This window comes from Rhincodon typus, chromosome 42 (assembly GCF_021869965.1).
Source record: "Rhincodon typus isolate 14 chromosome 42, sRhiTyp1.1, whole genome shotgun sequence".
Lineage (NCBI taxonomy): Eukaryota > Metazoa > Chordata > Chondrichthyes > Orectolobiformes > Rhincodontidae > Rhincodon > Rhincodon typus.
The window spans coordinates 6,541,497-6,555,312 of record NC_063373.1 but is presented as its reverse complement, the minus strand read 5'-3'; the positions used below and the strand labels follow the sequence as shown (position 1 = coordinate 6,555,312).

At 45.2% G+C, this 13,816-nt stretch overlaps 1 protein-coding gene across 1 annotated transcript; it reads left to right on the top strand.

The window, feature by feature from the left end:
• The first annotated feature begins 4,637 nt into the window (after positions 1 to 4,637).
• Positions 4,638 to 8,091, top strand: LOC125487544 (zinc finger protein 154-like). Its single transcript, XM_048619288.1, has 2 exons — positions 4,638 to 4,755; positions 6,802 to 8,091. Exon 2 carries the CDS (start codon positions 7,248 to 7,250, stop codon positions 7,923 to 7,925), a length of 678 nt encoding a protein of 225 aa, XP_048475245.1. The 5' UTR covers positions 4,638 to 4,755; positions 6,802 to 7,247; the 3' UTR covers positions 7,926 to 8,091.
• The last annotated feature ends 5,725 nt before the right edge of the window (positions 8,092 to 13,816 follow it).

Genomic DNA, 13,816 nt, shown 5'->3' with positions numbered 1-13,816 from the left:
ACATATGGAGAAAGACTGGATCGACTGAGCTTGGAGTCACTGGAATTTAGAAGAATGGGGGGGGGGCGGATCTCATAGATACATGAAAAATCCTGATGGAACTGGACAGACTAGATGCGGGAAGAATGTTCCCGATGCTGGGGGAGTCCAGAACTAGGGATCACAGCCTAAGAATAAAGGGGTAAGCCATTCAGGCCTGAGATGAGGAAGAACTTCTTCACTCGGAGAGTTGTGAACCTGTGGAATTCTCTCCCACAGGAAGCTGTTGTTACATATATTCAAGAGGAAGCTGGACGTGGCCCTTGCGGCTAAAAGGATCAAAGGGTGTGGGGTGAAAGCAGGAATGGGATACTGAGATTGCGTGGTCAGCCATGCAGACTCAAAGGGCTGAAGAGCAATCTTCCTGCACCTATTTTCTATGTTTCTATCTAATTGCATCTGACAGTGTTGAAATGATGCAGGGTACAACAGCACTGAACCCTGCAGTACCCCACTCGTGACTGCCTGCCGCTCTGAAATTAATTCCAGGTTGGATGTTACTTAACTCTTCGAGCACACCTGGTTTGAAATCTGCTGGATCAATGGGCGATTTGGACTAACACCAACAACAACAGAGCTCTTTAACCGAGCACAATTTAACTTCTCTTTAAAAGACCAAGCAGACACATGGCTCCCGTCAATACTCAGTACAGTTTTATTCAGTGAACATTTTGAAGCAAAGTTGAAATACTTTCTTCAAATAAGGAGCTCTGGATGAGCTCTGCAAAATAAAAGACTGTGTCTCCTTCACCCACCCGAGCATTGTAGTGATTTTCTTTGTTTGCTCTTAATAACAGGGTGGCATAGTGGCTCAGAGGTTAGTGCTGCTGCCTTATGGTGCCAGGGACCCGGGTTCAATCCCACCCTCAGGTGACTGTGCGCAGTTTGCACATTCTCCCATAGTCCAAAGTTGTGCAGGCTAGGGTGGATTGGCCATGCTAAACTGTCCATAGTATTCAGGGATGTGCAAGCTCGGTGGGTTAGCCGTGGGAAATGCAGGGTTACAGGAAGTGGGTACGGGTCAGTGTGGACTTGTTGGGCCAAATGGCCTGTTTCCCCACTGTAGGGATTCTGTGAACTAGCTCTCAATTTTGTCCTCCCTGAATATTGGGATGAGATGGGAAGCTTGGAGAGAGACTTGATTCATTATCTGAAGTATTAGTTCCTCTTTCGTTCAGCCAGTTGAAAGTTTCTGGTTTGTTTCTCTCTTTCCAACTCTCTGGCTCTCCCCCTCACTTCAGCGTTCAGAACTCAACATCAAGTTCAGCAACTTCATACCATGAACATATTTTTTGATATTATCCCCTTTCTCCCTCCAGCCCACTGTCTTGTTTGCATACACAGACTGTCAACAGAGTTGACATATTTTCTGCTATTAACACTGACCATTAACACCTATTCTGCATCATTCCTCCACCATTAAAAACCCATCATTTTTCAGCATCATTTCAATTCCAAAGTGCAGTCACTATTGGACTTTAAATGGTAACTATGCTTTTTTCTCCACAGAGGCTGAATTTCTCCAGCGTTTGTTTTTATTTCATATTCCCAGCATCCACAGTATTTTGCTTTTATTTATAAATCCATTTATAGTTTCCTGTTGACCTCTTCACAACTTAAATTTTTAAAAAAATCTCACTTTATGTCAGCAACATATTTAGCGATCATTCCTTCTGTCCCTTTATCCAAGTAATCTGCATAAATTGTAAACCGCTTAAGTCGCAGAACCAGTCCCTGTTGCACACCACCCATTTCACCATGCCCCTCATAAGAGTCACCCATCTATGCCTGCAGTTTCCTGTTTGCCAGCCAATTGTTCAACCATGCCATTATGTTAGCCCTGTGCACCACAAGCCTTTATTTCCTCCAGTCATTTTTGAGGCACCTCATCGAATGTCTTATGTAAAACACAGTACAGTATATCCACTGCTTTCCCCTCATCAGCACTTTACATCTTCAAAGATCTCCAATAAATTTGTTAAAAAACATGTTGACTCTGGCTAATTACCAAAATAAACTAAATATATTTTACATGGAAAATAGGAGAGGGAGTAGGCCATTTGGCCTGATGAGCTGGCTCTGCCATTCAATATAATCATGAACCCTGTTCCCTTTTTTGCCCCACACCCTTTTAACCCTTAACACAAAGAGCTGTATCTGACTCATACTTGAAAACCATATTTTGGTCTCAACCGCTTTCTGTGACAGAGAATTCCTCAGGTCGCCACTCTCTGGGTGATCTCCTCATCTCAGTCCTCAATGGCCTTCCCCACATCCTCAGACTGTGACCCATCCTGCTTGTGGACTCCGTCCTGGAACATCTTTCCTGCATTTACCCTGTCTAGCCCTGTTAGAATTTTACAGGTTTCTGTGAGATCCCCTCTCATTTTTCAAACTCCAGTGATTACAGTCCTAGCCAACCCAGCATCTCTTCATATGCTAGTGCTGTCTACATTCCAATTACACTTTTCCGTGATCCAAAATATGAAACTGGGTTTTAGCAGGGAGGATCGGAAAAGAAGATCAGAAAGAACATAATGCCGCTTCTTCAGTCAGAATGAACACAGTCTGGTTCTGGATGTAGTTAACAGCAGAAATCTAAGGTTCTTGAGTAGATTTGTCGCTCAGGTTGTGGATGCTGTGGTTGGTTCGCTTGTTGAGTTGGTTCCTTAGTTCGCATGGCTTGTTGTGTTTCCTCATTGATGCCGTTGGTCTTCAGTGTGGATTCTAGTGTGGCTAGGAATTCTGTCCTGTTAGCATGTTGTAGTTGAGTTCATGTATTAGACAGCTTTCTCTGTGTCTGTTAGTGTCCTGTCTGAGTGGTTTCTTACCCAAGTGTCTGATCTTTGGTTGTCGTTTTGGTGGGTTAGTTTGGCTAGTTTTTCTTGTAGGATCTGTCTTTTCTTGGTTCTTGTTATTTGTTGACTGATGTTAATGGCTCTTTCCAAGTCTGTTGTCCACTGTAGGTTGGTTGTGTCTAGGAATAGGATTTCAGGTGCGTAATTTCCCTGTCATATCTGTGGAGCCGGTTGTGTGCATCGTTAATCGTTACCCTGCAAACTAACGAACAGCTTGGCGAGCGAACCAAAGAAGGGTCTAGGCCCGAAACATCAGCTTTCCAGCTCCGCTGATGCTGCTTGGCCTGCTGTGTTCATCCAGCTCTACACCTTGATATCGCAGCAGAAATAACACGTCCCTGCAATCTCTTGTGGACTCACTGATGCCTCATCAGGCTGAAGGAATAAGTAAACACCATCCCAGAATCTGAGTAGGTGAACGGCCTCTCCCTGGTGTGAACCCGCTGGTATGTCACCAGGGCAGACGAATGGGTGAATCCTTCCCGCACACCGAGCAGGTGAATGGCCTATCCCTGGCGTGACTGCGTCAATGAACCTCCAGCTCGGATAGGGCTTTGAATCTTTTTGACGTGCCTCAAATTGCCACAGTTTCCCCATTCTCACGCTGTCCTCAGGACTGATGAGCAGTTGAAAATTCATCCACAAACAGGTCTCTCCCTGTTAGGAATGGTGCTTTTTGTTCCTCTTGGGCTATGTGTGTGCGTGTACCGGTGCTTTTCCAGATGATGTTTTAAAACCTTCTGCAGCAGACAAACAATCGTCCTACCAGATGCAAATGCTGGTGATATTTTAGTGCTGACAAATCAAGTGACTCAGATCTTGAAATTCCTGTCAGCAAACCATTCCCTTCAAATATCCTGGAAAAGGTGATTCCAAACGTCATAATTATCATTGCAGGATAGAAATTCAGAACAGATGAATCCAGTCTCTGTGCAATGTTCTTTCCTCCTTCATTCCCTAAAAGCTGTAAACCTCCATCCCACACACTCTTACTCCGCTGTACATAATACACACCCTCTGCATTCAGATACTGCAGTTACATAGCTATCAACAAGTCCATACACATCTCTACCTGAAATAGGAGCTAGATTGGTCTATTGGTCGACTGAACCTGTTGAACCATGCAAAAATATTATGGCTGATCTAGTGTCGGCCTTGGCTCCAGTTACCTTCCTATGCTCCATAAACCTCTTCTTCAAACATCTTTCTAGTGCAGCCTTCAATACACTCAATGACTCAGTGTCCACTGCTCCCTGGACAAATGTCAGTGAGGGTAACACACAGATTCTGAGTCTGTCTCCGATCTAGTGCTGACTGAAGCAGAGACAGGGAGACAGTGGCAGAGAGGAGTTTGTGGGAGCTGGAGGTGAGACAGTGGCACTGGACGCAAACAGAATGATACCAACACCAAAGGAAGGAGACGGTGCCTGGAATGAAGGAGGATAAAATGCAGCAGCGTGTGTGTCCCCTGAGGGTGTGCATTGATGCTGGTCCCTAGTTGAAAATGCCCCTGGTCTATCCTGTGCAAAGTGCTGTCCTTTCAAACAACACTGGGACAATCTGCAGCAAAACCTGCTGCTGGGACTCCAAGGTTCCGGGGGAGGGCTGAGGGACTGCGCATGTGCGGGGGCCGGGCGCTGTCGTCACAAACGGCCTGGCCCCAGTTGACCAATGGAAAACTCTGGAGGACTGGAAGGCTTCTGGTCCTCCTGCCAATCAGAGATCCCCTATTAGCTGAATACGGAAGTTGGACAAGCTGAAGCTGCCCCATTGCTGCTCAGCAAAGTTCCTGCTGCTCCTCTCTCTCTCTGAATGAAGATTGAGCTTCACCCCCAGACTGCAACTTCCTCCAACATCTGTGAGCACAACACTTTTTTTCCATGTCTTTTCGCGTTCTGGGGTTTAGGTGTTGTATTGCAGCAACTGGAGGGAAAGGGACTGAATTTCAGGGAGGGGGCAGACTCTGGAAAAAGTTGGTCCTGGTATCTCTCTCTTCAAGACATTGACATCCTTTACTCCCTCAGTTTGACACGTTTATTTGTCTGGCTCAAAGGATTTCCTCGCTCAAAGCGGTGGTTTGTCGGGAAATGGCCCACATTTGCAAATGACATGGAACAGAGAGATGTCTGGGGCTGTTCCGATGTACATATTAAGTCTCTCAATGCAGTGTCAGGTTTTTTTTAATTCATTCTCAGGTTAAGGGCATCGCTGGCTAGGCCAGCATTTATTGCCCATCCCCAATTGCCCAGAGGGCAGTTAAGAGTCAACCACATTGGCTGTGGGATCTGGAGGTACTCATAGGCCAGACCAGGTAAGAATGGCCGATTCCTTCCCTAAAGGACATTACTGAACCAGATGGGTTTTTCTGACAATCACCAATGGATTCATTGTCACCATTAGACTCTTAATTCCAGATATTTATTGAATTCCAATTCCACCATCTGTCATTGCAGGATTCAAGGGCCCAAACATACCTTCCAGGTGAAGCAACACTTCACTGCATTCGCTGCTCACAATGTGGTCTCCTCCACACTGGGGAAACGAAGCGTAGACTTGGCGACCGCTTCGCAGAACATCTACGTTCTGCTCGCAAAAAAGACCCTGAACTACCCGTTGCCTGTCACTTCAATGTACCACCCTGCTCCCTGGCCAACATCTCTGTCTCTGGCTTGCTACAGTGTTCCAGTGAAGCCCAACACAAGCTGGATGAACAACACTTCATTTTCCGCTTGGGGACCCTACAGCCCTCCGGACTCAATACTGAGTTCAATAATTTTAGGGCCTAAACTCTCCCATGTCCCAGCCCCCCCACCCCACACACCAGGCCTTGTTACCACATAGCCTGCCATTACACATCCCCTGTTGTTAGTCACTAACAGTCCCCATTAACAACTACTCACCCTCCCAGCCTGATTGTTAGCAACTCCTTTGTCTGTCCAACTGTCTTTCTCTCTCTTTGGGCTCTATCCTATCGTTTACTCCCTACCCCACCCACCCACCTCCCTATTTTCTGCATGTAAACTGACGTTTTCCCCAGCTACCATCAGTTCTGAGGAAGGGTCACTGGACCCGAAATGTTAACTCTGTTTTCTCCTTTGCAGATGCTGCCAGACCTGCTGAGCTTTTCCAGCAACTTCTGTTTTTGTTCCATGGCAGGATTCAAACCTGGTTCCCTGGAACATTACCTCAGTCTCTGGAATAACAGTCCAGCAATAATACCACTAGGCCATCGCCCCTCCATGTGCTGAATTAAATTTATTATTAGTTTTAGTTTTGCAATGTCATACTGTAAGTACATCATACATTTCTTGTTTAGCAGCTCCCATCCATGCTGGTTCTCTATAGAGCATTCCAGTCAGTCCCATTCTCCCTTTATATCCCTGTGGCATCATGAGTTTATTTCCTCCAAATGCTTATCCAGTTTCATATGGAAATCACCTTCGTTTCCACCATCCTCATAGGCAGAGAGTTCCAGGAATGATCGCTCTCTACCTCAATTAAAAAAAACCTTTGTCACATCACCTCTGTATTTCTCATCAAGTAACATAGTGCAGTATGTTGCGCACATTTTAATCTCATTAATGGTTACCTATCTATGTAATAGTTGTGTACATATCTAATGGTCGCATATATATCTTGCAGCCTGCATGGAATTTTATTTCTGTCCAAGACAGGAAGAAGTGAGCATGGGCCCTTCAATCAGAATGAATCAGCTTCCTCAGGAGATTGGGGAGGGAGGTGGAATATTAAGTACAACAGAGTGAGAACAAGGAAGAGTATGTGGGATGGAGCATTACAGCTTTTAGAGAATGAAAGAAGATATAGATGTTACCAAACTAAAATTGTCTGTTCTGAATTTCTACCCCGTACTGACATTGCTGACTTTTGTAATCACCTTTTGCAGGGTACCAAAAGGGGAGGATTTGCAGCCAGAAATCTCAAACAAAGCATCACACATGACATTGGGACTTACGCACTTTTAGTGGAAGTTATGTGGGTGCAGACTCGATGGACTGAAGGGCCTTTTCTGTGCTGTATGAATCTATGAAACATCAGCTGGTTCGTGGGGACCTGAATATCATGGGTCTGTGAAGCTGGAAGAGGAATGTTTGTTTTGTAAGATCTTTTGAAGCAGACATGTTGGTGTGACTGGAAAAGCATCGAGACACACTTGCACACACACACACCCCACCGAGTGGAAGGAATCTGAGTGTTGAAGGAGTTTTAACCAGACTGAGAAAACATTGTTCCATTCAGAGCAGAGAGAGAGAGACTGTACCTGCATTCTGTGTTTGTGATCAAGGCTTCCACTGATTGTCAAACCCGGGCAGACATAAGGACACCCGCACCATGGAGAAACCATGGAAATGTGGGGACTGTGGGAAGGGATTCAGATTCCCGTCTGTGCTGGAGATCCATCGGCGCAGTCACACGGGGGAGAGGCCGTTCACCTGCTCCGTGTGCGGGAAGGGGTTCCCTCACTCGTCTGCCCTGGTGACCCACCAGCGGGTCCACACGGGGTTGAAGCCTTTCACATGCTCCGCATGCGGGAAGGGCTTCACCCATTCGTCCGCCCTGCTGACCCACCAGCGGGTTCACACCAGAGAGAGGCCGTTCGCCTGCTCCGTGTGCGGGAAGGGCTTCTCTCAATCATCCAACCTGCTGTCACACCGACGGGTTCACACCCGCGAGAGGCCATTCCCGTGCTCCGTGTGCGGCAAGGAGTTCAGTCAGTCTTCACACCTGCTGTCGCATCGGCGGGTCCACACGGGGGAGAGGCCCTTCTCCTGCTCCGAGTGCGGGAAGGGATTCACCGACTCGTCCACGCTGCAGAAGCACCGGCGGGTCCACACAGGGGAGCGTTCGTTCACCTGCTCCGTGTGCGGGAAGAGCTTCAATCAGTCATGCAACCTACTGAGACACCAGACGGTTCACACCGGGGAGAGGCCGTTCACATGCCCTGTCTGCGGGAAGGGATTCACTCAGTCCTCCACCCTGCTGAGACACAAGGGCAGTCACACCAAGTAGAGACTTTTAATGCCCTGACTGCACGGCTGCCAATTGTATCCACTGAGCTTAAGTGTATACAAGTGGAGGGTGCTGCTGGGAGGGTCAGTTCAGCACATGTTAAGGCATGCTTGCTGACAGGGAGCGGAGTCAGGAGGCACATGCCTGTTGGGCTCCGTGAATAAACTTGGACCACGTCAAGATTGGCTCCAGTTTGGCTGTCAACATGACAAGAGGGGAACGGAAAAGTGCTCATCTAATGTCGAAGGTTGCAAAGAAAGGAGAACAACATTCGGACAGAATGTTACTTTGGTATGAAGTGGCTTTTGTGAGAAATGACCGGACATACTTGGAAATTGTTAGGGTCTGAGGACCCACTCATGTTCTCGGAGGTCTGAGCCCACACCTCCAGGGTGGAGGGGGAATGTGGACACAGATTCTGTCCCTACCAAGGGGGAAACAAGGTACGGCCTTGGCTTCGTCACTTTCTGATGATGTTAAAACCAGAAATCTTGGATTTTGGGAGCTGGATGCCCCTCAGTTGGACACAGATGAAAGTTTAGATCTTCTGTTCTGGATGATCTGAACATTGGACACTTTATCATTTGTTTCATTGGCTGAGAATGTTTTTCCCCAAACTGAATCTCTGCAGAGAAATACACTTTTTTGTGTGTGTTGTGTGCATGCGGGATTACTTAAAAGAGCAAACGTTTTTTTCCAATTCTGCATTTTTTTTTAATGTTTTGGTTGTGTAAAAGCAATACTATTCTATTTATTAAAGATACCTGATTAAATAAAAAGATGCATCAACATCTAATATATTGAAAGCATATGATTAGCCTTATTGGGAACCAGGTGAATCAACTTTATGGTGTGCCTGCTGATAGGGGACTGAAAAAGAGACATATACTTCTCCCGTCTCCATAAGATATAGGAGCAGAATCACACCATCAAGTCTGCTCTGCCATTCGATCATGGCCAATATGTTTCTCAAACCCCATTCTCCTGCCTCCTCCCATAACGTTTGATCCCGTTACCCAACTCTGTCTTAAATATACTCAATGACTTGACCTCCACAGCCCTCTGGCTGAAGAAATTCCTTCTCCTCACTGTTCTAAAGGGTCATCCATTCAATCTGAGACTGTGCATTGATCATAACAGTTTGAGAAAACATAAAAGAAACACCATTAATTTTTACAATATCCTGCGTAATTGTGTATGTTATCCCTTCCAATTTACTCCTTACTTCCCTCGAGAGTTTTCGTCTAAGAGATGGGAATATTGGAATTATTCACTCCTGCTGGAACCTAATTATGTTACGGTCCTCTGGGGAATTTTCCTCAGCTCCACCTATTCGCAGAGGTAAAAAGGCCCAATAACTGTCCCTTGACTACAGATGCTCACTCCCTTGCTCTGATTCTGTTTGCAAGACTTTTAAGCTTGTCTCCTTGTTACATTCTTTTACACACCGGAGCTTCTTGTAAATTGACTAAATTCAAACGACATGCAATACAATCTTCTGTTCCCTGCAAGATTTGAACTGAGATTGAGCCTTACGCATCTTTGGTGCGGTCAGTGATGATAAATTAGTGTTTTATTCTGCTTATAACAAAGGCTGTCGCACTATTTATTTGGGCTACCCTCTCTGGGTCACAAGCAACACAAATTAAACTAAGACCTTTCCCAATAAATGCACAGATAAAACAGAGAGGCCCCTAGAATTCACTTGAATTCTTCTAAGTATTCCAAGTATTCCTTGGGTCGCAATACTTGTTTTGGGATACTTTCATTTGGTTTTTTTTTGCAAAATGAACCTCCAATTTTCCTTCTCAGACCTCAAAGCGTTTTTAGTTCTCAGTTCAAGCCTTGGGCCTCATCCACATTCTTGCTTACTGGTTTAAACACAAGGAACACCCTGGCTCCTGACAGTATCTGTGCTCACAGCTTGTTCACTGCCCCTAAACACCCAGTTCCTGCTGACTGACTGTGTTGCAAACTGCCTTGTGTCAGTAGAAAAAAGAAATCCATAATGGGGTTGTCTGTAGAGTCTTCTCACTAATGCCTCTGAAACAACGAAGGTTCCTTTTTAGCTGGAATTTTAAGAACCTAAAATGTAGAAGCAGGAGTAGGCCTCTGGCCCATCAAGCTGCTCAATAAGATCATGGCTGATCTTTCTTGTGGACTCAGCACCACTTACCCCGCCTGCTCACCATAATCCTTAATTTCTTTACTGTTCAATAATCTATTGATCTTTGCCTTAAAAACATTCAACAAGGTAGCCTCAACTGCTTCACTGGGCAAGGAATTCCACAGATAAATTAACCCAGGCTTGATTGGTTTGTGTTTAGATCAGAGCCGTGTTTGCCAATTTCTCAAATGAGTATTTCCGTCCATCTACATTTAAATTTGCAATCCCAAAGTAAACATTTTCCCACAAATATATGAATTATGAAACTAGACATGCAGCAGGCATCAGGCTGGTGATGACCAAATGACTCCTCATGGGCTCTATGAGCCTCAAGTGCAATTAGATTTCGGGGCTCAAACTCAATTGCGGAAACAACAATAAAGAAAGCATTGATGGCTCTCCTCTGTGTGTTTGGTTTTGACACATAAATCCCCCATAACATTCTGTGGCCTAGCAGCTGTAATTCAGTGCAGAGAAGTGTGATATTGGGAAGTCATGTCGAGGTTGTACAGGACATTGGTGAAGTCTCTTCCAGAGTACTATATCCAGTTCTGCTTGCACTGCTAAAGGAATGATATTATTAAGCTAAGGAGGGTTCAGAAGAGATTTACCAGCATGTTGTTGGGTATGGAGGGCTTGAGTTAGAAAGGCTTTTTTTATTGGAGCACAGGAGGTTGAGAAGTGACCTTATAGAGGTTTATAAAATCATGAGAGGTATAGATAGGTTAATGATAGCCCCCTAGGATGGGGGCTTTCAAGACTAGGGGGCATATTTTTGAAGCGAGAGGAGAGACATTTAAAGAAGACATGAGGGGCGATTGTTTAACATAGAGGGTGGTTCGTGTGTGGAATGAACTGGCAGAGGAAGTGGTGGATGTTTGGTTAAGTACATGAATAGGAAAGGTTTGAAGGGATACGGGCCAGAAGCAGGCAGGAGAGACTAGTTTAGTTTGGGATTATGGTTGGCATGGACTGGGTGGACTGAAGGGTCTGTTTCTGTGCTGTATGACTCTATGATTCTACGTGGTTTGGCAGAAGGGACAGAGGGAGCAAAACATGCTTGATGGCACAGATCTAAAGAGTGAGCAAGATAGAGGGACCTGATGGCGGGGCTTCAGGTACAGAGATGAGTGAAGGTGGCAGGACATAGAGAGAGAGGAATTAGCAAAGTTTATGGGATCTTGGCTTCAGAAATAGAGGGATTGAGGACAACAGCAGGGGAATTTTGCTGAAGTTTGCATTAACAAACTGGATGAAGGAACCGAGGGCATTGTGCTAAGTTTGCAGATGACGCACAGGTAGGTGGATGGAAGGTAGTGTTGAGGAAGCTGGGAGGCTGCCAAAGGACTTGGACATGCTAGGCATGTGGGCAAAAAAGTGGCAGATGGAATACAATGTGGGAAAGCATGAGGTAATGCACTTTGGTAGAAAAATAGAGGCGTAGACTATTTTCTAAAAAGTTTCTAAAAGGGGAAAGGCTTCCAAACTCTGAAGCACAAAGGGACTTGGCAGTCCTGGTTCAGGATTTTCTTAACATTAACATGCAGGTTCAGTTAGCAGTTAGGAAGGCAATGTAACGTTTGCATTCATTTCAAGAGTTGCTGGAGTGCTAGAGCAGTCTTGATGCTGTATAAAGCTCTGGTCAGGCTGCATTTTGAATACTGTGAGCAATTTTGGGACTCCGCATCTGCGGAAATATGTGCTGGAGTTAGACGGAGTCCAGAGAAGGGTTATGAGAATGATACTGGAGATGAAGGGATTGTCATATAAGGACTCTGGGTCTGTATGTGATGGAGTTTAGAAGGATGAAGGGTGATCTGATTGATATTTACAGAATACAGAGAGGCCTCCATAGAATAGACACAGAAGAAGATGTTTGACAGCAGGAGAGAGCAGGACCCAAGGTAACAGTCTCAGAGTGAAGGGACAGCCTGTTAGAACTGAGATGAGGAGGAATTTCTTCAGCCAGAATTTGGTTAATCGATGGAACTTGTTACTGTAGAGGGCTGTGGAGGCCAAGTCATTGAGTGTATATACAACAGGTTCTTGATTGGTAGGGGGATCAGGATTATGTGGGGAAGGCAGGAAAATTATATTGAGAAACACATCAGCCATGATTAAATGGTGGAGCAGACTCAATGAGCTGGATGGCATAATTTGCTCCTATATCTGCCCTGACCTTTTGGATTCTGTAAATCAGAAATACAAACTGAAATTGCTGGAAAACCTCAGCGGATCTGGCAATTAGGTGGAGAGATTGGATCAACTGGAATTCAGAGAATCTCTGGGCCAGAGAAGGTGGCCATTCGGCCCTGAGGCCATGCTGGCTGTCTGTAGAATAAATCAGTCAGTCTCTTCACCCCGTTCTATCTCGTGGCCTTGCAAGGTTATATCCCTCAAATGACCCATCCAATTTCCTCTTGAAATCAATCATCGCCTGTCCTTCCACACCCTCATAGGGAGTGAGTGCCGGATCATTACGGTTCACTGTGTAAGAAATCCTGTTTTTCATTCCCCCACGTTCTCTTGTCTGGAACCTTAAATCTATGAACCCTCATCCTTGTATCATTAGCGAATGGGAGCAGCTTTTTAACTATCTGTTTGGTGTAAACCTCTTGAATTCTAGTACAGTTTCACCAAGTCGGTCCTCAATGTCTTCTGTTCGCAATAGCAGCTCAACATCTGAAACAAAGGACAATCAAAGAAAATATGTTCCCAACTGGAGCAAAACTGAATTGTTTGATTTCTGTTTTGAAGATGTTCTGAATGTATCATTTTATTCAGTAAATGAACTGGAATAACTCCCCTTGGGTGTAGTCGGGTTGAGCATAGCAATCTGGTATCCACCTATATTCTAGTGACATTGTGGCAGAGACAAATAAATGAATACCCTTGTCTTGGAGTTATTTGCATCCTTTGTCCATGAACTTTGTATTGAAGTGAAGCCCACTTGACTTGACCACCTGGTCACTACCTGAAAGATCAGGACTGTACGGAGGGGAAGCAAAGGAATAGTATCAAGGCAAACATCCCTTTGAATATTTGACAAGTCCACCTGAAAGTTGATATGTTTCATGATATTGCAACACTGCTGTGAGTGAGCACAGGTATGACTTTTTATTCGGGAGGCCAAAACAAAACAAATCTAATTTCACGATGAGTCTGCACAGGAGAGTGGGTCCTGGAGCCATGCATCTCCCCTACAGAAAGAGCCGGGCGTAAAATGGTTAGTGTGGCCTGAGGAATAATGAGACAGCATTGTGAAATCGTTAAGACAATGACGCGTATTCCCAGGAGGAACTGATTTCAAAAGATCAGGAGAGAATTCAACCCATGGGAAATGGTCAGAAAGGTAGGGAGTTCGTTGTAAAGGATATAAATGTATATTGGGGATAGACAATATATTGGGATATAAAAAATTTTATTGGGCTGACAAGTGGCAAGTAATATTTGTGCCACATAAATGCCAGGCTATAACCATCACGAATAAGAGACAATCTAACCATTGCCCCCTTGGCATTCAATGGTCTTACCATCACCGAATCCCCCACTATCAAAAATCTGGGAGCTATCATTGACCAGAAACTTCGACTGGACTCATGACATAAACATATATACAAGAGCAGGTCAGAGGCTGGGAATCCTGCAGTGAGTCACTCACCTCCTGACTCCCCAAAACCCTGTCCCACCATCTACAAGGCACAAGTCAGGAGTGTGTTGGAAT

Excerpts from the sequence above, each read along its gene's own strand:
- LOC125487544 (XM_048619288.1), top strand. The coding sequence starts at position 7,248 with ATGGAGAAACCATGGAAATGTGGGGACTGTGGGAAGGGATTCAGATTC.